Here is a 23374-nt window from a genome sequence, read left to right on the forward strand (position 1 = left end):
TGGGGGTCAGATGTACTAGTGACCCAGGTCTTGCTCATCTATATCATTTATGGCCCAAACAGAACTAGAGTAAGCTTGCAAAGCTGAGGAAAGCTCTTAATGTGAAAAAAAAATTTTTTTTTGAGTTCATTTAAGTTTGAAAATAATAACTTTGAAAAAAAATATGGGTGGAGTCAACCCCAATGAGGACACCATGCACTGTCTTCAATTTCAGCTCAGTTCTACGGCTGACGTGACCAGGGCCATGCGCTGCCAAACGCTGTCCTTCTGCTTGCTAAAGGGCCAGTAGATGTCTCTGATTTACCGAGTAGAGCTCATTCAGGACCTTCATCAAGTCGTCTTGGAGCTGCTGGCCAACTTCTTTACTCTGCAAGGAAAGAAGAATAAAGGTTAACCGGGAAACAGAAGGAAGGAGGCTGGAGCAATAGCACAGTGGGTAGGGTGTTTGCCTGCACACGGCCAACCTGGGTTCGAGTCCCAGCATCCCATATGGTCCCCTGAGCACCACTAGGAGTAATTCCTTAGTGCATGAGCCAGGAGTAATAACCCCTGAGCATTGCTGGATGTGACCCAAAAAAAGCAAAAAAGAAAAAAAAAAACCGGAAGGAGGAAGGGGCAACAAACGCAACAGTAGTCCTGACTCGACAAATAACACAAGACTCAATTAAGGTCCATTATTTAACCCAGCAAATTACATAACCACTCCTATCAGACCCAATTATGGTCAGATTACTCAAAGAGTTTTAATAAAATAAAATGTTCCCATTCTATTGTCTCTCAAAGGCTTTCCCTGTGGAAGAGAAATGGCTTGTAGTCTTTGACTTTTCCATTGGTCTCCCAAAGAGTAAGTCTGAAAGTCACATTCAACCTAGCAAATGGTGTTAGGTGGATTAAATTTTATTGGATACCATAGTCAAGCATTCCAGAAAATTTTGGAAGAAAGTAAGATGCAAATATAAATGGGCTAAAGAGAATTAGTATATAAGCAACTAAGGATGTCACCGTCCTTAACGAAATAGGAACAATGAAGTAGGAAGGACAAATACCTCTTGCTGGGCTCCTACCCCTCATTCCTGGGGCAGTGTTACCTCAATAACAACTTGTTACAAGATTAGCTTTAGATTATTAAGTTTGGATAAGGTCAAGGGTTTCCAACTGGTTAGTCCTAAGCACTGGTGGCTTGCAGGTTTTTCAGTGCTGTCATCTGACAACTGACACAGGGAGAATAGCAAAAATAAAGAAGAATGAGGAAACAGGAAGGAAATAAGAAAAAGGCCTTCTAAATGAGTGCTTTATGCAAGTCCAACAGAACAGGGGATAAAACTGATTGGCATCACTGGGTCATTGAGAGGGGAGCCTTCCTTTTATCTTTTGCCAACTCCTTCTAGCTCTTTCCTACTAAAAATCAGATACCAACAATTCCCTTCTAACACAAGGTATAATACTACTTTTGACAAAGTTCAAGTTCCCAGGCAAAAAAGAAGTATTGCGTGTCAGAAACATAAGCATTGATGATCATACTGTTTTCAAGATATGAAACTTAAAAATATTTTTCCTACTACAAAAGAGTATTTATAATAGAAAACCTAAAATTCCCTACTGCCTGAATGTCCACTCTAGACTTTGTTGTATATATTTTCTAAATATCTGTCTTTAAGATTTTTATGAAATTGAGATTTATTTACACAAGCTGCGATATAAAATTCATTTAAATATATTATTAATATTTTAGTCACAGATTACTATCCTATAAACATAACATATTTATGTAGCTCCTAATTTTGGACCTGTGGTTTCTTAAAAATTTTTATATAATGTGCTTCTTAAAATTACCTTTACCTAATATATGCATGTACAGTTCATTACTTATCTCCTAAAAGTTGTACAGCTGAGCTGAAGACTAGTTATACCATTAAACTGACTTTGAAAAAAACTATACTCATTCAAAAAATGCTATTTCACTTTTTGTCTTAACAATTGAATATGATTTTCTATTGTAATCTGCAATCCTCTGATTCTAGTGAGTCATAACTTTTTTTAACATGTTTATTAGTAATTTTCTTGTATGTCTTGCTATTATCCATTAAGGTATTCATTATGAACTATCACGTATGTCAAGAGTAGACACAAAGATTTACATCTGATAGTTGAGAAAGGGTAGAAAAAAAAATCCTTAGCAATGATGAGAATCTCTTCTTCCCAGCTTTGCCACCATAAAGTAGGTAGTTTTGAGCAATATGGTGAATATCTCAGGTCCTGTGTTTCACTTTCCATAAAATACAAGTCTTTGGATGAAATATTCCTAACATCTTTTCCTGAGTCCATATTAGATTCAAAACCACCCCCTGCATTATGTGGTTAGTTGGCTAAAAGAGAATGAGCAAGTTCTTAGGATCCGAGGGGTCCTACAAAACGAAAGAGGCTTGAGTGTTATCTTGTCAAACTCTTTCCCTCCCTCCCTCCCTCCTTCCTTCCTTCCCTCACTTTTGGGCCATACATGGTGGTGCTCAGGAGCCACCCAGGCTCTGGAGCTCAGGGGTCATTTCCCAGGGGGTGAGGGGCGGTCACATGGGGTGCCTGGAATTGAACCTGTTCTCTGGCATGCAAACATGAACTCCAGCATGTTGAGCCACCCCTCCCCCCATCAGTCCTTTTATGTTCCTCTCCCTTTCCCTTTGTTTCCTTCCCCCTTTCTTCCCTTCCTTTCCTATTTTGGAGCACAGGATAGCAAGTGCTCTGCTGGTAAGCTACATCCTTGGGCCCTCTCTCACCCGTTTTTAAATTTTCTGTTCTCAAGTGTATCTCATCAAGTGCTCTCAAACTCCTGGAACTCAATCTCACAAAAGAGGAATCCTTTCATTCAAAAACTCAGACAACAGCCTCTTCTTCTCATGAGGAAAGAAAACAGTTTTAATCAAGGCAGAGATTGGAGAACATCAAGAGGCAAACTGATTGACCAACCAGACCAGAATCACAAGGCCCATATGTGACCACACTATCATTTTCAAATGCCCTACTTCCCCATGCCAGGCCAACTCCCTCCATCAGCCTTTAGCCTTCCTTACCATGTCCCGTCCGTCCTGTCCATCCCGAGGTTATATCAAATAGCAGAGGACACAAGAGAAGGTGACAGTTACCCACAATTAAATAATTTAGCTCCACCTACCTCCCCCAAGAGGGCAAACCCAATAAAACAGCAATTATGCCTAAGCAGACGTTTCCCTTTGTGTATATGTTAGCTGAAAAAGGGCACACTCAACTATTATCCCTGCTTGCTTCAACAAGCTGCGGAAGCCAGAATTCTGATTCCCTCTGGCTAAAGGTTGGGCTGGGAATAGCGCTATTCCTGTACGTATCCAATCCAACCTCCAGCAATCCGGTGGTACAGGAGAGGACGAAGGAAACAGCTAGCACCTCCTCTTTGACGGACAGTTAAAAAGAAAATCCTTTTATCTATAAAAGAGAAATCCATTTCTCTATTTCAGAAACTTGTGTGATTTGGAGCAAGTTTAGCCCCCAGCTTCTCAGGACGGGCTTCTGCGCAGGCTTGTGCCTGTTTGGAGGTGTGTCAGAGCTGCAAGTGGCAAGGAGACCCTACCCCAAGACAAGGAGGACATTTATTCCTAGAAGCAACAGAAACTGATGAGGTCCAGCATATGAAGAATGGAGTGCCTTTCCATTCTCTATTTTTTTATTTTTATTTTTTCAAAAAAGTCAGGAGTTCCTAGGCAGGAAGAAAAAGAATTTCTCCAAAGCTGTCATTGTGTGCTATCACGGAGTCCGCATGTCTTTCCTTTAAAATTACTTGGAAGAGAATGAGTCATCTAAACATTTGCAGGAAACAAAAATGAAGTCCGGAGGGTGGGGGTGGGGGTGGGGGGATGACTTTGGGCAAATTTTTTCTCTTAAATGTTTTGGTGAAAAATGTCTAAATTTAGAACAGAGAGGTGGCACAGTTAACAATGCTGATTCTATGGGACAGGATGTTCGATGAAGTGTTGCCGCCCAGATCTTTTATTTTGAAATTCACCGCAACCATTTGGCCAGGGAGTGTTTCATTGGGGGCCCCAACTGCCTGGGGCTCGGGTGGAGCTGATGATGGGAAGGCAAGGATATTGCAACAGCTCCTGCCAGCTGTGAGCTTACAAAGTGGAGAGGGGAACCCTCCTTTCCCAGCAGATACAGTATTTGAACCACAGAACTGAAATACAAAAACTCATTTCCCGAAGATTAATATTCCATAACTTCTTCAGCACATAAAGGATACAGTAGCAGAAATATAAAGAAACGAGGCTACTTTAATCTGGGCTGCTGGGACACCAGGTTAGCGACTCATCTTCGGCTCATCAGTACATTTCCCCTGCTTGCAAAGGCTTGTCTATTTGCATTTCCCAATGGCAAAAGGGTCTGAAAACTAGTGGGCACCAGGGACCTTATCTATTCCCGATTCTCTAGTTATCTGGGTCAGCACTAATGTGCTTTCCAAGTTTAGAGTGGTGGGTGGCAGTGATGGCTACTGGTTATCCACAGTGAAAGCTGTATTGCTGAAGAGAAACAAAACTCTCTTTAGGAAAGAGAAAAGCAAAGGCAAGTCTCTGAGGTGTGGTGAGGCCTCATTTCAGTCCCCAAAGCTGAGTCCATCCGCACGTAGAAACAGTGAGGTTTAATGGTTCTCTATGGATTAACCTATGTCAGCAAAGAATAGAATACAATTTTCTTTTTATTTTTTGCGGTACGGGTAGGATTGTTCAAGAGGCCTGGAGTCCTCACTCGCAATTCTTGATCATTTGGACCAGTAGTTAGATGCAAGGGAGTGCTCAGTTTGGGTCCTTTGACGGCAGGGTCCTGGCGGTACACGAGGGTCTCTGGCGGTGCACCCAGCACAACCCAGTGTTCTCCAGAATTTGTGTGGTGCCAGGGATTTCATATGCACTAATTTTCAGGGCACCCACCTATTTTCTTTCACCAGTGCTAGGGCTTCTGACCACTGTAAATGTACTTCTAAGACTTTTTTGTTAAAAAAAAAAATACAGTACAACAGATAGCTCCACAGACTGGAGCATGTGCTTTGCATGAAGGAGATTCTGGTTCCATATGAGCACTGTATGGTCCACAGAGCACCATGGGATTCAGATTTCCAAGTATCAAGCTGAGTACCTGAGCACTACAGGGTGTGGGCCCCAAATAAAGACAAAACCAGTTTTGAACCTCATTTGTGTATAGACATTTTAGAGTTAGGGACCTTATAGGATGCTCTGGCAACAGAAAAAGTGCTACCAGAGGTAGAGAAACAGTTATAAGGGCCCTGCCCACTATAACGCCAACAGGTCAACTTCATGAGTGAGCAATCTACCTGAAACGCTTTTGTGGGGAGGACAGGGCGGGATGTAGCTAGGACTGTCTATCAAATGGGAGGCATGTTGTAAGGCAGGGGGGAGCAGGTGGTGTCCTGGAGCCAAGGAATGACTTTGAGATTCCCTGCAGCTGTGGCGACTTTCTTTTTTTTTCCTTTTTGGGTCACACCTGGAGATGCGCAGGGGTTACTCCTGGCTCTGCTCTCAGGAATTACCCCTGGCGGTGCTCAGGGGACCATATGGGATGCTGGGAATTGAACCCGGGTTGGCTGCATGCAAGGCAAATGCCCTACCTGCTGTGCTATTGCTCCAGCCCCATGTGGCGACTTTCACCCATGCAGGAGGCTGCACTCATTCACTGATTCAGAGAGACCAGCTGGTGGCCCTAGGAAAACTGGACTCCAGTTTAGGAGCTCACACTCTGGAGCGCCAAGGAGCAGAAGATAAAAGCACACTGCCTTGTGAAGATTCTGCAGTGGGCAGGTTGAGAGTGGCTCTGAGAATATGCTAGTGCTTTACCTTCTGTAGATTGGGTAGACCAGGAAGTTCTAAAAAAAATGCCATTAAAATTAATTTTAGGGCTGGGGAGATAGTGGTAGACCACATACTGAGCGTATGCAAGGCTGAGCTCCGGCTCTGTATGTCCCTCAATACCTTCACCACTGTCGCTCGGGTGACATCCAGCACCACAGGCTGCAGAAGCCAAGTTTAGCAGGAAAACCCTCGGGCCCCGAAGCACTGCTGGGCTGGGGAGCTAGCTCAGTGGGCTGGAGAACACGCTTTCATATGTGTAAAGCTAGGCCTTTCTTAGAATCTAGGACTAGCCTGGATTCAATTCCTAGTACCACATGCACCCCTACTCCACACTAGGTAGAGAGGAACCCCCAGAATCAAGGGTAGCCCCCAAAGGTCAACAGCATACACAGTTAAACTATATATACATATACAATGTGTATCTACAGCAAATTTATTATGTAAAGTACAATCTTCTATTTGTAACTCTTTTCTACTTTTGTTAGTTATAATTAGTTTCATTAATCACTAAATTCATTTCACAACTCATTAATTAGTCATTACACAAGGTTTAAAAAGACTTTCTAAGGAGGACTAGTCCACGGTTGGAAGCCTGCCTCAAATGCTGGGGGAGAAGGCAGCTGGGATAGAGAAGGAACCACCATAACAAAGATAGTTGGAAATAATTGCTCTGGCTAAGAACTGTGTGCTGAGAACAGGTAGAGGAACAAAGATGATAACCTCTCAGCATCTGCATTGCAAACCACAATGCCCCAAAATGGGGAGGGAGAGAGAGAAAGAAGGAGTGGGGGGAAGGAGAGGGAGGGAGAGAATGGGGCAGAAGAGGGGGAGAGAATGAAAGTGCCTGTCACAGAGACAGCCTGGGGGAAGGTGGCAGGAGGGAAACTGGGGACACTGGTGATGGGAAATGTACACGGGTGGAGGGATGGGTGTTGGAACACTGTATGACTGAAACCCGACCATAACCGGCTTGGTAACTCTGTATCTCACAGTGACTCAATAAAAAATAATAAACAAAATACTGGCTAAATACTCTTAACTATGGGCAAAAGCTTGGATTCCACCGATCAAGAGAGGAATTAGATAACTTGTCTCCTCAGGGGTGGGTGACTGGATATTTAAGCTCAACTACTGGACCAGGTAGTGTATGCTGAATTTTAGAGAGTGGACAACAAAGAGTTAATTACTAAAGACTAATACTTATAAAATAACCTATTATGTGGGAGCACTGGTAATTGGGAATATAGCATTCTGCAAAACAGTTTAAAATTTTATAGTCCACTGAGGAAGATGGGGCATTCTCACAAGACGGCTGTACCGATCAAAACACAGCTCTGTGTTCTCAAAGGAGTTACTCCCAGTGGAATGTCCTAAGCCAGTTTTCTAGTTCGAGATAAACAAACAAACAAAAAGTCTTATTTCTCTTCCTACCAGGAAGTTTCATACTTTAACCTAGCTCTAGAGAAAACCAGATACTGAACTCAGCTTGTCAGACAGAAACCTGATTTCAAAAATATCTAGCTCCCCCTTTCATTGAATTTATCTAACAAATCCTTTTCCTATGTTACTTAGACACATTTTAGGCTGTAATTTTTGTTTGTTTTGGGTGGCTACCCCCACCTATTCTCAGGCTTACTTCTGGCTCGGTGCTTAGGGGTCATTCCTGGCGGGTTCCAGGGATCTGACTAGGGCTGGCCTCCTGCAACACTTGATCTCCTGCTCTGTCTTTCTGACCTCTGGGTTCAATCCCTGGCACCTTATGGTCAATCTCTTGAGCACAGAGCTGGGAGCAGCCCCTAAGCGTTTTTGAGTATGGACAAATATCCACTCCCTCCGCCTAAGGTAATTCCTTATAATTTCAATATTCAGAGTTACCATTTTGACATATTCTCTTTTAAATTTTTTCCCTACATTTTATTTAGGTACCATGATTTACAATATAATTAATAGAGTTTCAGACAATGTTCTAACTTCACACCCATCACCAGTGCCAACAGTTATATTTTCTACATGTAGATTATTAAAATTGGGCAGGAGCAATAGCACAGTGGTAGAGCATTTGCTTTGCACGCGGCCGGCCCTGCCGACCTGGGTTTGATTCCTCCGCCCCTCTCAGAGAGCCCAGCAAGCTACCAAGAGTATCTCGCCCCCATGGCAAAGTCTGGCAAGTTACCTGTGACGTATTCAGTATGACAAACCAGTAACAAGTCTCACAATAGAGACGTTACTGGTGCCCGCTTGAGCAAATCAATGAATAATGGGAGGACAGTGCTACAGATTATTAAAATTAGAAACTTTATCTGAGGCTATATACATGAAGTCCCTCAGGTTCCGAGATGAATCAAAAACTTTCCATGCTTTCTCTGTGGCTGAGGAGATAGTTCATTGGGTACGATGCATGCGGCCGACCTGAGTTTAGTCTCCATCATAATATATGGACCTCTGAGCTCCACCAGAGATGATTCCTGAGTACAGAGCTAGGATAACCTCCAAGCATTGTCGGGTATGATACAAAAACAAAAACCTTCCAGTACTTTTTCCAAATGAGCTGTACAATACACTGTCTAGGACCCCAAACACTATTAGAAGAGGAAAAATATGCCAACTCAGATAGAGAATTTGAATCTAGCTTCCACTCTCTAATCTTATGAAATTTTGTCAATTACTGAATTACTCTATGCTTCAGTTTTTACACTTATAAAACAGATTTGGGAAAATATTAACAATAACAACAATAATATCCATGTAAGATGCTTAGAACAGAACACAGGATCCCATATGCTCATAAAGGTTAGTCATGGTTAATATTAGAACCCAGCCCTTTCAGCAGTCACTGGAGTACGTTTTCCACCACATGGTGCTACCTTCTTACATAGCCTTACAAAATGTATATGATTAGAAATGTCTCCCCAGGTTCATTCCCAGGATAGGTTATAGTCAAATCCCTGTGATAGTTCCTCTCTGTACATGTAGAGGGGAGTGATGAAACACCTCAATCCACTGGGAAGAAGATTCTATTTCCCTTATGTCTACTACTGCACAATGTATTCTTCCCGGTTCTGGTAAGAGCTAGAAGAACAATAATGATAGGGGCTGTAGCAATAGCCTAGCGGGTAGGGTGTTTGCCTTGCACGTGGCTGACCTGGGTTCAATCTCCGGCATCCCATATTGTTCCCCAAGCACCGCCAGGAATAATTCCTGAGTGCAGAGCCAGGAATAACCCCTGAGCATCACTGGGTGTGACCCAAAAAGCTAAAAAAAAAAAAAAAAACTCCCCCAAAACAATAATGATTAAAAAAAAAATACACAGTTTCCCTGAGGGGGAGGTGGAAGCCAAAAAATAAAGACATATTTTTTAAATGTAGATATTTGGGATGTGGGAAAAGATAGTAGGCAGGGCACTTGCCTTGCATGCAGCCAATCTGGGTTTGATCCCTGGCACTCCATATGGTTCCCCAAGTCTGCCAAGAGTAAACTCTGAGCACAGAGCCAGGAGTAAGCCCTGAACACCTCTGGGTATGGCTCCCAAACAACAACAACAACAACAATAATAATAAGAGTAATAATGATAATACAAATAAATAAAAGATGTTTAGAAGAAAAGAGGGGGAGGGAAGGGTTTATACAGAGGAAAAAGAGGCAAGAATAAGTATTTGTTCATTTTTTGGCTCACAACCAACAGTGTTCACAGGTCATATACAGCAGTACTCAGGAATTACAGGTGCTGGGGATGATACCGAACACCCCCCTCGTTAAAGTATGCACTCCAACCTTTGAGCTATCTCCACAATTCCAAGAATCACTTCATTTTGTTGGGGGGTGGGTGTAGAACAGGGATCAAACCCATAACTTAGTGTTCAGTGAATTTCAGTATTCCAAGATATTTACTTCTGGAAGTAGTAAGAAGTAAGATTGTTAGGAAGCTCTGGAACATGTGAGTACTCAGACTTCATAGCCCACAGTAAAGCTAGTGGCTCAAGGAGAAAATACTACTTTGGCCTGATAATGAACCCAAGGATTAAGTGTCTACCTTCCTTGAATCCCACTCACGAAGCTCTGTCACAACCAGCCATTGTCTCTTACCAGAAATCATGTTAGTGTGAAATAATCAATTACTACTGAACAGAGGGGCAGTGGTGGGTGGGACGGGGTGGAGGGAGGGGAGGATGGTGGATGACAAGAAGAGGATGAGAGCCTTTTCCTCTTCCAAGACCTCGGATCCTCTAGCAATCTGAAGGGTGTTCTGGGGTGATGGTTTTAATCTCTCAGAATTACATTTTCCGAATAAAATAAGCTGAAAGCAACACTGCTTAACAGATAAGAGACAATCACGCCTGAGGCTTCGTTTCTTAAAACACTGCTGTGATCTTTTTCTGGTACATTTTTGTCATTAACTCCCCTGGGTAACAATTTCAGGAGGAGTGTGATATCTTCAGGCCCTGAGCTCTCATGCTAATGCTTTTCTTGAGGTCATATAGTGGGACAGATATGAGGGCTAAGCGGCAATAGCACCCTTGGGTGGACTGAGGCACAGGAGCCCAAAGACACAGAAGCAAAAAGCAATCTGAGACACCGAGCTCTCAGCAGTTGTAGAATGCACTCTAAGGAAAAACAATCAATGACTTGGAACTGAGCAGGAAGTGAGGATCCTCCACAGGACCAGGAAGATAAGGGAGCTTGCAAACATCTGCCCTCCTCCTCTGAGGAATTCCAAGGGCTGGGGAACGGGAAGAATGCCCGTGTGGCTTCCAGATGGCTGAAAGAATCCAAGTTAACAGAGCTGAAAGTTGGCAGTGTGAACCTGAGAGTCACAGGGGCCGAACACAGACTGGTAGGAAGCGAAACAGTCAGCAGCACCCTTACAGGAAATGCCACGGGCACTGCGAAAACTGCTGATTAAATACTTTCAGAAGAGGAACCCAACAGCAGCCGCTTCACCCAGAGATCTGTGTAGACTTGGGCTGTGGGGGTTGCCTTAGAATCTGATGAGAGGAGAGGAAAGGAGGGCCCAGTGGGTTCGGTCGTAGACATGGCATTTTCCTTTACATAAGAACAAACCTGGGAGACCCGAGTGTGGGGGGAAAAGGCATCTGAGATCTTGGGAGGGGCTCTGAGGTGGTCTGTAGGCTCTGGTCTGGTTACAGGCACAACCACTCCCATCACCTTACTAAGACAGAGTGTGCTACTGTCTACAAAAAAAAAAAAAACCCTCTCATGCAACCTCTGTTACACCCTTTACCCATGAAAGCCATTGCTGAGTTCTTTATATACATTCTCTAGTTTTGCCTTTTCCAGACTCTTGCCGTTCCTTGTTATTTTTTATTTCTCTCTTTTGGAATAGTAGCCTTAAAACATAGATCATTGACTTGCTATAAATCAAGTGAAAAGGAATACTTTTACCACTTACAATTCTTTTTTTGGGTTTGTTTCTGAGCCCTGTGGAGGGTGCTCAGGGCTTTACTCCTGGCTCTGAGTTCAAGGATCATTCCTGGAGATGCTTGGGGGAACATATTTGGGATCAAATCTGGGTCTGCCATGTGTAAGGCAAACACCCTACCCACTGTACTATTTGTCGGATCCCATGAGATAATACCTTTAAGTCTATTTTCTCACCCTCCCCATCTAGATTCTATTATTGTCATTTATATTTATTTTACATGTTCAAAACCTGCAAGAAAACTTTCCTTAAAACAATAGTTGGGACTAGTGCGATCGCACAGTGGGGAGGGTGTTTGCCTGACATGCAGCTGACCTAGGTTTGATCCCCATCATCCCATATGACGCCCTGAGCACTGCCAGGAGTAATTCCTGATTGCAGAGCCAGGTGTGACCCAAAAAGCCAAAATTAAATAATAAAATTGAAAAATTAAAAAAAAATTTTCAACATTCTTTACACATTTGTATACTTTTCTGTTTCTCTCCTCTCCATTATATGTATAGTGTGTGTGTGTGTGTGTGTGTGTGTGTGTGTATAGAATACATGGGCTCATTTTCTTTCTGCTAAAGGTTCAGCATTTCTTTCCTTTGAGGGTGGGGAGGGGGCTTCCAACCATTGCTCAGAGGTTTGAGGGTGCCAGGACATAGGTGATTCCCAGCCAACTGGACCCTTGGTTCAGTTAAAGGACCAAAGGATACAGTATGATGCTGCTTGGGCCCTGCAGTGTCAGAGAGACCGAGGCCACCCTGGAGATGCTGGGGGCTCCGAGGGCCATATCCTTTGGTCCTCAGGCATCCTTATGGACTTCCCCCTGCAATACTTGATGCTTGAGTCCCCTGTGCTGCTAAGCAAGTGCCTTAACAGCTGTCATATCTCCTGGCCTAATTCATCATTTCTCTCAGTACACATTTGGTAAGGTATCTTAGATTCTTCTTGTTTAAACATGTTGAGGTTATCTTCCATAAAAATTTTTATTTGAGATTGGGGATATGGCTCAGTGGTAAAATGCCTGATTTGCACTTGTGAGGTCCTGGATTCAGTCCCCAGCATTAAAAATACAAAGAAAAAGAAAAAAACCCCTAAGATACGTATTTATTTATTTTTAATGCAAGTCAAATTTTACTGATTTACCATATTTACAATACTTTAAATTTCAGGAGGTCAGTTTCATACCTCTAAATGTATACATGTCTCACACACACCAGTAAAATTCTAGTCACTAGTGCCATCACTCTGTCTAAAAGATTCCTTCTACCCAATCTTTACCATCTAACTATACCTTTACATTTTACATTTTACCTTTCTTTACATTTTACATATAAGTGAAACAATTTGGTAATTATTTTTACCATTCTTACTTATCTCACTAGCATAATTGCCTCAAGTTCCATCCATGTTGGTGCAAAAAATATGGATTAATCTTTTTTAAAAAAGTAGCTAAAACTAAATAAAACAGCTAAAAATAGCTAACATATATGTATTCAACATATATTCAATGCAATATTTACACGCCAATCATTTTATTAAGTTATCCATCAATGAGGCCTTTGTGTTGGTTCCATGTTTTAGGTATTGTAAACAATACTGCTATTCATAGAGATCACCTTTTTTATTTTTTAGACCACATCCAGTGATGCTCAGGGGTTATCTTTAGCTCTGAGCACAGGGATCACACATGGCAGACATGGAGGAACATCCCTGGGATGCCAGGGACCATGGCATGTGGAAAGCAAGAGACTTCCCCTGCACTATCATTTGGCCTCCATCACCTTCATTTTAAGAGGGTATTTCCTTCAGCATTTCAATTTCATTATCTCCTGTCTTCCACTATCTCTGCTGAAAAGTCAGATGTCAGCCTTGTCAATGCCCTTTGAAGGTGCAGTACCCTCTCCTTAAACAGTCAATCCCCTGAGGTCAACCATGGTCCAAAGATATTACATAATAACTTGAGAGAAAACAAATTGATACAACTTAAATTATAATATATATTTTATAATTGCTATGCTTTATTATTTAATATTTTCCTGTCTCTACTTTATCAGTTAGACTATCATAGATATATGTTTTTCTGCATAAGAAAAACTGCAGTTGATGTTCATAGGGGAACTTGGAGCTTATCTCCCAAGAATAAGGGATAGTCAATGTAATATACTCCCAACCTGCATTCTGGTTATTTGAAATATTTCTGTTGGGTTTTAATGATTTCACTATAAATTGCTGACCTGTCATTTTCTTTATAAGTATTCTTGGGATTCATATTCTTCTTCAATCCATCTGAGACTTGAAGTCATTAGAGATAATTTGTAGCCATTATCTCTACAAATACTGCTTCTATCACTGCTCTCCTCTAGATCTTCAAATGTATGCATGTTAGGCCATATCTGATAAGTGTTCTTCTTAATATTTTCCATTCTTTTATCTTTCCAATCTTAAAACTATGTATATTTTTCTCACCTATCTTTCAGTTTATTAATTACTAATGAATAGCTTTATCAAATCTGCAGTTTAGTTCTTATATTGAGCTCTTTATTTTACTTACTGAATTTTTATTTAAAGAACTTTTGTTTGTTTTTTTAGTGAGATAAAATTCACTTACTACACAATTCACTTTTAAAAGTATACAATTAAATGATTCTTAGTATATTCAAAAGATTGTTCAGAATTACCCCCACATAATTTAAGAATCTTCCATAATGTAATAAGAAACTTCAGTGGTTACATCCTAATCCTTATTCCCCAGTTCTGGAAATCACTAATCTATCCATATTTTAACTATGAATTTGCCCCTTGCAGGCATTTTATATAAGTAGAATCACACAATGTGCAGTCATTTGAACATTTAGTACAAGATTTTGTACTAAATCAGTTATCTTGGGTACAAGTAGAATCAGATCATAGGATAACTCTTCACGTAGACTTTGTCTAAGTTTGGCTTATGTTTCTGAGGAATTGCCAGTGGTATCCACCATTTTACAATCCTACCAGCTATAAGCAAAGGTTCCTGTTTCTCTACATCGTTGCCAACAGTTTTTTCCCCCTTATTTTTCTTTTAGAATTATAGTCATCCTACTGTGTATGTGGAGTGACTGTTTCATGACTTTGATTTGCTGTTTCCTAATGACTAATAATGTTAAGTAACTCTTCACACACTTAGTGATTATTTGAATACTTTGGAGAAATGTCTATTTAGGTCTTTGTTAGTCAGTTATAAGAATTCTTATGTATGGGGCTGGAGCAATAGTACAGTGGGTAGGGTATTTGCCCTGCATCCCATATGCCCTGTAGCCGACCTGGGTTCGATTCCCAGCATCGCATATGGTCCCCTGAGCACAGCCAGGGGTAATTCCTAAGCGCAGAGCCAGGAGTAACCCCTGTGCATCGCCAGGTGTGATCCAAAAAGAAAAAAAAATGTATCCTAAACACTAGATCCTTATGCTTTAATGTCACATTATCTATGAAACCACTCCCCAAACTCAAGATTACAAAGATTTGTATCTATGTCTTCTTACATTTATATTTTTGTTCCATGTTGAGTTGCTCAATTTCTTTTTTTTCTTTTTTTTGGTTTCTGGGTTACACATGGACGTGCTCAGGACTTACTCCTGGACCTGCATTCAGGTGTCACTCTTGGTGGGTCTCAGGGGACTATATGGGGGGCCAGGGATCAAACCCGGGTTGGCCCTGTGCAAGGCAATTGTTCTATCGGCTGAACCATCTATCCAGCCCTGAGTTTCTAAATAATTTCTATATTATTTGATTTCATAAATATAATACATAATTAAAAGTTATGATGTCACCTTACGTGGTTCTCCTATGCATCTTTTTTCTTCCTTTTTATATTATATATGCAAAATGATGAGAGAGAAAGATAATATACCTAGGGTGATCTTTCTCTAGAAAAAAATTTTAATCTGCCTCTTGCTATTTATCCTAATGGCATTGGATACCCTTAATTTAATCAGATTGAGGTAATTTGGAGCTAGGCTTCAGTCCCTGTGAGACTGCTGAAATCTTTTTCTGGTTTATCTTTACTTATAAATTGTATCGTTTGTGGGGTCCCAAAGCCTGTGGAAGTTTATCAGAGTCTCATCTGCTTCGCCCTGATTTCCACTATCTTGCTAATAACCCTAAAAGGCTACTAAAAAGCTCTGCTCAGCTTCTTGGCCTTCAAGTGATCTATCTAGAAGAGCAGATGTCTCTTTTGGGGAAAATCAGGTCTAAGGGCTGGCCTGAATGACCTAAATTGCCATTTCTAGAAGCAAAATTCAAGTATAATGTTTGAAAACAATTATTTTCTGTTTTGTTATAGTTCTTATTAGATCCAAATTTATTAGGCCAGGGTTTTCTAGCTATCTATCTTAAAGGGCCAGAACTGTAGAGTCATTTAACTCAAAGAGCGGGAGCACACGTTCTGTCTCCAGGAGTCCTGGGTTCAAACCCTCCACTGAATTGTTCCTGGAGCACTGAGCCAGGAATATCCTTAAATGTTGACAGGTATGGCCCAAAAACCACAAACAAGAAAAGAAAAATAACCTCAAATCTGAAATATCTTCAAATGGATACTGGTGAAATGAAGGTTTACTACATTTATGTTTTAAAATTATTTACTCCCCAGACATTAGAAAAAAAGTATTCTGGTAAAACAAAAGAGAAATAAACCTGAGGTTTTACATAAGATTTCTTAGTATTTACTCAGGGACTTTTCAAAAACCACAATCCATCAAATGACAGAGGGAGCCGATTCTACAATGTATAAAGGGTGGCTTTAAAATGAGCTAGAGTGATTGAGAATCCAGACTTAAATCTCAGTCTCTCTGGTGAGCCAAAGTCTACCAAATAAAGGCACTTCACATGAAGCACTACAAATGAGCACATATAAAAGTCTTATATGCATAAAAGTCTTCCATGGGGCAACTTGGAATCTGAGAAAGGACTGGTAATTTAATTATTGGTAGATACATAGAAATGTCCAATGTCCATTTCATAGCTATCCCACATCATTAATAGCACACTGGCCTTTCTAAAATGATACTAGCATATCAACAGAAATAAACAATTATTAACTTACAAATTTCTTCTCCGAGAAATGTCCATCTGCTATTGACTTCCCTCATAATATATCCATCAGATATCTGTCTTCTTTTCAGTATCCTGTCACGGCTGCTACATTTCAGGGCCTTCTGGCCTCTGGTTTGGAGACCCAGTTTTTCTAAAACAGCAGTTCCATTATCACATCATTTTTCTATGAATAAACCTTTACTTTATGGTTCCCAAATATACTCAGAATAAAGTTCAAACTGCTTGGTCAGCATCAAAAGCTTTTTTTCAGCTTTGTTTCAACAACTTTCCTCATAAATACCTAATTTTGCCCAACTATTTCAGTTATCACCTTCTGCAGGATTTTCACACATTCCTGTGCTCTTTTGTACTGATGCCTGTTTCTTCAGTAGGGCATGTCTTTCAACTTGAACTATCCCTCCATACTCAGAAATTCCTCAGATTGCACCCTAAATGAGGAAATCATCTTCATTCAATAAAAATGTTCACGTGCATGGGTTAAGACTGTACATGCAGCTGACCTGCATTCGAACCCTGGTACCACATATGGCCTCCTCTGAATACTACTAGGAGTGATTCCTGAGCACAGAGCCAGGAATAAGCCCGGAGCACTGCTGAGTTTAGCCCTCAACTAAAACAAATGAAAATAAAACTGCAGATCAAATTTCATCTATTTACAGCATTAAAGCATTTAGTATCATGCCTAGTACAGAATAAATTATATATGCATAGGGCCCGCTCGAGCAAATCTATGAACAATAGGAGGACAGTGATAGTGACAGTGACACATATAATCTATTATTGAGTATGGGATGGGGAGGAGACTACAATTTTCATTTAATACAAAAAGATACAAAATCATGTAAATCTATTAAAAATTAAGTGTGTCCTACCTCATATAAAAATTGATCTCATTAAAGTACAAGTGAAAAAAGGATACTTAAAGCCTTCCAGAAGATAATACAATGGCATATCTTTAAGACCTTAGCATAATAAAGGCTTTGTTAAATGTGGCAGAAAACGCACTAACCAAACAGGAAAATAAATGCAACTTCATTAAAATAGAAGATATGAAAAGAAAAAGAAACATAGTGTAAGAGAACCTATGTTTATAAACCAAAAAAAAAAAAAAGTCTAGTATTCAGACTAAGGGATTCAAAAGGGACTATGAACTATTTTTAAAACATGGTCTGGGGGTGGAGTGCTAGCCCGGAGTAGGACTCGTGACGATGAAGGCATGACTGCAAGCAGGCAAAGCTATGACAACTCTAGGTGCAATGGGTGGTTGCAGAGTTTTATTGTTTCTGAATGGAGCTTTCCAGGTGCAACTCAGCACAACCGCAGAGTGTGGGTCCTGGAGTTGAAGGGGCACCCCAGGTTTCCACTATGGGGCCCTAGACATTTGCTGCTGGTGGGGCAGCCCTGCCATTTCTTCCCTGGATCAGCCCGCGTTGCCTGCAGCATATTATGGAGGAAAACCTCCCTGAACAACAACAGTCTGGAGACCCAACATGGGGTCGTGTGCACCCTGGTCAGGCTCTACCGGACTGGTGGCTGTAGCCTGCCCAGAGTGCCCAGGTCATGACCGGTAACAGTCCTGAGCACAGTTCTGGTCCTTGCTGGGGTTGCTGCTGCTTCTGCCACTGGGACACAGGGGGCGTGGTGCCATCAGCACATTAACCTGGACCCATGCAGTGAGTGCATCAGCAGCCTGATGGTGCGTGCCTTCAGGCTTCCTAATACCCCCAAATTGCCGCTATGCCTCTGACTGGACTCCAACAACTCTGGACCACATTTTCCAAGAAATTAAACTGTGAAAAGTTAGGTATGTGAGAGCCATGCCCACAAACCACCTCCAGCCCAGCCATATAAGCTCATTTATTGTCCTTGCTTCAGAGATCCATAAATAAATCTTAGAAGAGATCAAAAGCCACAGTTAATCTTGGACCTTCACAAGGCTGAACAGACCAGGGTAGACTGGAGGGGGACAGGTGAACCTAGTGCCCGCCTAAGTTGCGACTCCAGCAGCTGCTTGCTTTCACAATCCAAATCGCTGCCATGGCCCTGGTAGTACTCCACCCACTCGGAACAGACCTCACTGAGATACTTACCTGCTAAAAATTCAGGTATGCAGGTCTTGTGACTGAAATCTCCAGGTAATCTAGGAGTAGGGATGAGCTACCATCCCCTATTTCCCAATGCTCCTGGGAGCACTGGAAGTTATCTCCACGAACCAACTCCAACGCCACCATGTAAGCTCTTCTACTGACCTCACTACAGAGACCCATAAATAAATCTTGAAAGAGATCAAAGTTCCCTGTTAATCTTGGACCTGTGCTAGGCTAAACAGACTGGGGTAGACTGGAGGGGAGAGGGTTAGCCTGGTACCTGCCGGAACAGAGCTCCTGGCAGCCACTTGCTCTCACAATCCAAAATTATGCTATACCCCCAGCTAGATTCCACCATCTCTGGACAGACCTCACTGAGATAGTAATCTGCTGATAATTTAGGTAAGTGGGTTTTGTGACTGAAATCACAAAACTTCCTTGGGGTAGGGATGAGCTACCTCCCTCAACCTCTCTGTACTTTTGGAAGCCCTGAAAGTCATATCCACACCCCAAAGACATTACCCAGTTAAAAAAAATGCTACTCCAGCTATACTTTCCCATTAAAAATACTGAATGCCCTGAACAACACAATGACCTCTTAGTATCTGTAATGCAAACCATAATGCACAAAATGAGGGAAAGAAGAAAGGTGCCTGCCTCCAGGTAACCTGGAGATTTCAGTCACAAAACCACAAAGGCAGGCTTTGGGGGTGGGTGGTGGTGGTGGTAGTAAATGGTGGGAAGGAAACTGGGGAAACTGGTGGTGGGAAATGTACACTGGCGGAGAGATGGGTGTTTGGACATTGTATGAATGAAACCCAATCATAAATAGCTTTGTGATGGTCTATTATCTCATGGTGATGCAATTTAAAAAAAAAAAAGGCCTGGGGCTGGCAGTTAGCTGGCAGGGCACTTTCCTTACATATGGCCAGCCCAGGTTTGATTCCTGGCATCCCATAATGTCTCCTGAGTATGACCAGGAATGATTCCTGAATGCAGAGCCAGGAGCAATCCCTAAGCATTGCCAGGTATGGCCTAAAAAACAAAACAAAACAAAACAAACAAATAAGAAAAGGCCTTTTAACTCATTAACAATGAAACTAATGCAAATTAGAACCAATATAGCAATAAAATATTTAAAAAAAATATTTAAAGGTAAAGTTACAGCTAAAATGAAAAGACTGACCATACTAAATGCTGGAAAGAAAGCAGAAATAAGAAAACATACACACTGTTGCTGGCAGTGAAAATAAGCAATAACCACCTTGGAAAGTGACTGCCATATAATGAAGAATATACATATCTTTTTTTTTTTTTAACTTGGCAATTCCTACATTAGGTAAAAACCTTAAAAATCTGGCACATTTACTCCAAAAGAATGTTCCTACTACTATAATTTTTGTTAGTCTCAAACTAAAAATAACCCAAGCACCCACTGGGGAAAAATGAACAAATAAATTGTGGTGAATTAATAAACAAAACTCTGCAGGAATGAAAAATAAATGAAGTACAGTTATTGAAAGAGTATGGATGAGTCTTACAAATCATAAAATAAAAGCTCAAAAATGTGATTTTGTCTATGGAAAGTTTAAAAACAGATAAAATTAAGTTATGCTGCTCACTGGTGAATGTTTATAGACCACTATTTATGAAAAGGAAGTAGTTATGACAAAATTAGGATGGGGGTGGATAGTGAAAGCTGTGATTGAGAAGTCTACCTGTAACTTTCAAGATGCTAATAATATTCTCTTGGTGACCTGCAGGGCGAGTTATTTCCTGTTTGTCTTATAATTGCTTATTATAACATAAATAGCACATTACAGGTAAGTCTCTATAAATCAAATTAAATTTAATTACCTTTTGGTTTCTGGGGAATGGACACAGAATGGTGCTCCTATCACAGTACTCAGGGGAGTCATTCCCAGTGCTGCTTGGGGGACTATAAAATGAGATTTTTCCAATAATTTTATAATAAGTGTGTAATCCAATGATTTTGTAAAAACTATTCTCATTTTGTAGAATGCTCTGCATATAGCAACACCACAGAATAATTTATTATGTAAAAATAAGAGTATGAAAGACGGTACACTTTCACAGCACAAAGAGAAATAATAAAAAAATTCCAAATAATAATGGTGGGACTGATGTTAAAATACTGAATGTAATCAAAGTAGAGAGAGAGTATTGTGGAAATTGTCTGCCACACAGGCAGGGGAGTAGGATTGGGAGGGGGAGGATACAGGGGATTTTGGTGGTAGAAAATGTGCATGGGTGAAGGGATGGGTATCTGATCATTGTATGACCGAAATGCAAACGTGAAAGCTTTGAAACTGTATCTCACAGTGAGTCAATTAAAAAAAAATTCCTTGGTCCAGAAGCTAGCTCTGTGGCTTAATGTTCTTGCCTGACAAGCACTTAGAGTTCAAATCCCAGTTAGAGCACAAACATTGAGCCAATACTATATTCTCTGTTGTTTGCGATTCAGAGCAATAAAGGGTCTGGAAGTTGACTCAGTGACTTAAGACGTGCCTCACTGTGTATGCCTTGCATGCAGAGACACCCAAGCTCACTTCCCCGCTATACATGATCTCCAAAGCACTATCAGACTTGACCCCAGTGGCCCCCAGCACCCAGGGCCTCAACAGCACTTCATCACCAGGCCCAAGCACTGAACTATCATGTTCAATTGGTATAGTATTGCCAGAAGTTACCTCTTAGCACTACAGAGGAGCGTTTCTCAAAATAGTGTAATATATATGTATGTATATATATATAGTGTAATATATATGTAGTGTATATATAATGTAATTATAATAGTGTATAATAGTGTAATATATATGTATGTATATATCTGTACTCCCATTGTTCATCGAGTCGCTCGAGCGGGCACCAGTAACATCTCCATTGTGAGACTTGTTACTGTTTTTGGCATATCGAATACACCACGGGGAGCTTGCCAGGCTCTCCAAGAGGAATGGAGGAATCAAACCCGGGTTGGCCGTGTGCAAGGCAAATGCCCTACCTGCTGTGGTATTGCTCCATCCATAATATATATTATAAAAAAAAGTATAGATAGATAGATAGATAGATAGCACAGCCAGTGGCAGAGCATTTGCCTTGCATGCAGCCGGCCCAGCTGAACTGGGTTCGATTCCTCCACCCTTCTCAGAGAGCCTGGCAAGCTACCAAGAGTATCTCGCCCGCAAGGCAAAGCCTGGCAAGCTACCCATGACATATTCAATATGCCAAACACAGTAACAAGAAGTCTCACGATGGAGACGTTACTGGGCCCGCTTGAGCAAATAGATGAATAACGGGAGGACAGTGCTACAGTGCTACAGATACATATATATATGGATAAATATATATATATTTAATTTTTTTTCAAAAAAAAGAGCCCAGTATGACTAGTAGTGTTCCAGGTTCTTAACACAATTGCCAGCACTCTAGAGCTTCCCAAGTATTGTCAGGTGTTGTCCTGACCCCCCAAATAAGGAGGGGCCCAGCATCACATCCAGGCCCAGTATTAGATTCTGTCACCTCCATTGTCCCACAAAAGAAAAAGTGCTTAGGGCAAGAGTGAGGCTGTGTGCACTTAATCCCAGATCCTATATGCTACTCATGTACTGAGTATATCTGGATAGCCCCACTGTCTGGGCAAATCCCTGGCAAGAAAAAACAAAGAGAACCATACATAAAGAGCTATGAAAACAAGTTTCTAGGATATTCTGGTTAAAGGGAGGGATTCTAAAATGTAATCACCCATTGGCTATAATTTGGATAGCTGCCATTTAAAGGGTAAATGGCAAACTCATGTCTCATGAAGTACCCTGGCCACATGCAGGTGGAACTGAGCTGAGGGTAGCTAAGCACTCCTTTCCCTGACACTGTGGCCCTGTGGAAGGCCCCAACAGTTCATCTGTTCTCTGCTTTGGTCTTGGAACTTTAGGATGAATGGGATGAAGATGGTGGTAAATGACAAGCACTATACTGGGGGCACTGCCCTACAGAGTTCAGGCAGCGATCTTCTTGGAGAGCCCCAACAAAGGGAGTGGGAAAAAAATGACTTAAGACAATGGGTGCTTTCAGGAATTCTCTTGGTACCCAGAGAAGTGAGAACGAAAGGGAAAGTTCAGACACTCAGGGGAAATGAAATACTTCCTGATCTACTCCCCAAATAAGAATCATGATCAAAGAATCAGTTGCCGTACTATGGCAAAAGAAAGCGATAGGTCCCTCTATTCCTGTTTTCCACGTTAAGCTGTCCTCTTGACTTTGAGATGAAGAGTGGGGAGAGTGCTGGACTCTCCCCCTAATCATTTCCACCCCCAACTCTTAAAGACAATTGTGCTGTGTCTCCGGCATGTGTGGCACTACAGGTCACGGCCATATTTAACTAGAACATTCATTCTCTGTAGGCATTGCAGAGCTCCTCAAAACACTCTTTGTGTCACTATGCCCCTCTCTACATTCCCAGCTCCCTTGACACTAATTTAATCAAGATGTCCTTCTAACTTGTGGATGGAGTGGACTTGACAGTTCTGCATTCTTCACGGCATAACATAGGGTTGAAACCAGCAAGTTGAGGAGGTAAGAGTCAGGGTGCTTAAGCCACAGTCTATCAATATCTTCTGTAAACTGTAGGTGTACACAACTATGATCTATTATTTGGAGGAGGGGGAACGTGAAGGGTGAGTATACCTGCCTGTGTTCAGGGCTTACTCTTGATCTATGCTTAGGGATCACTCGGGGATCATATGTGGTGCTTGGGGTCAAACCAGAGTTGGTTGCCTACAAGGCAAGAATATAAACCCTTGTTTATCTTCAGTCCTTATAGTTTTGATTTAACCCTAAATATTCTGGAAACATATTTACTTAGGTAA

At 41.4% G+C, this 23374-nt stretch overlaps 1 protein-coding gene across 3 annotated transcripts in view; it reads right to left on the reverse strand.

Moving 5' to 3' along the window:
* Positions 1–23374, reverse strand: part of SRGAP2 (SLIT-ROBO Rho GTPase activating protein 2) — a 297179-nt gene that overhangs the window by 82028 nt on the left and 191777 nt on the right. For all 3 annotated transcript variants that reach the window (XM_056118890.1, XM_056118889.1, XM_056118891.1), the window contains exon 5: positions 305–367. In XM_056118890.1, coding sequence (XP_055974865.1) covers positions 305–367 — 63 coding nt within the window. The remainder of the gene's footprint in view (positions 1–304; positions 368–23374) is intronic.

The sequence above is a fragment of the Sorex fumeus genome, unplaced genomic scaffold, assembly GCF_029834395.1.
Source record: "Sorex fumeus unplaced genomic scaffold, SorFum_2.1 ptg000039l, whole genome shotgun sequence".
Taxonomy (NCBI): domain Eukaryota; kingdom Metazoa; phylum Chordata; class Mammalia; order Eulipotyphla; family Soricidae; genus Sorex; species Sorex fumeus.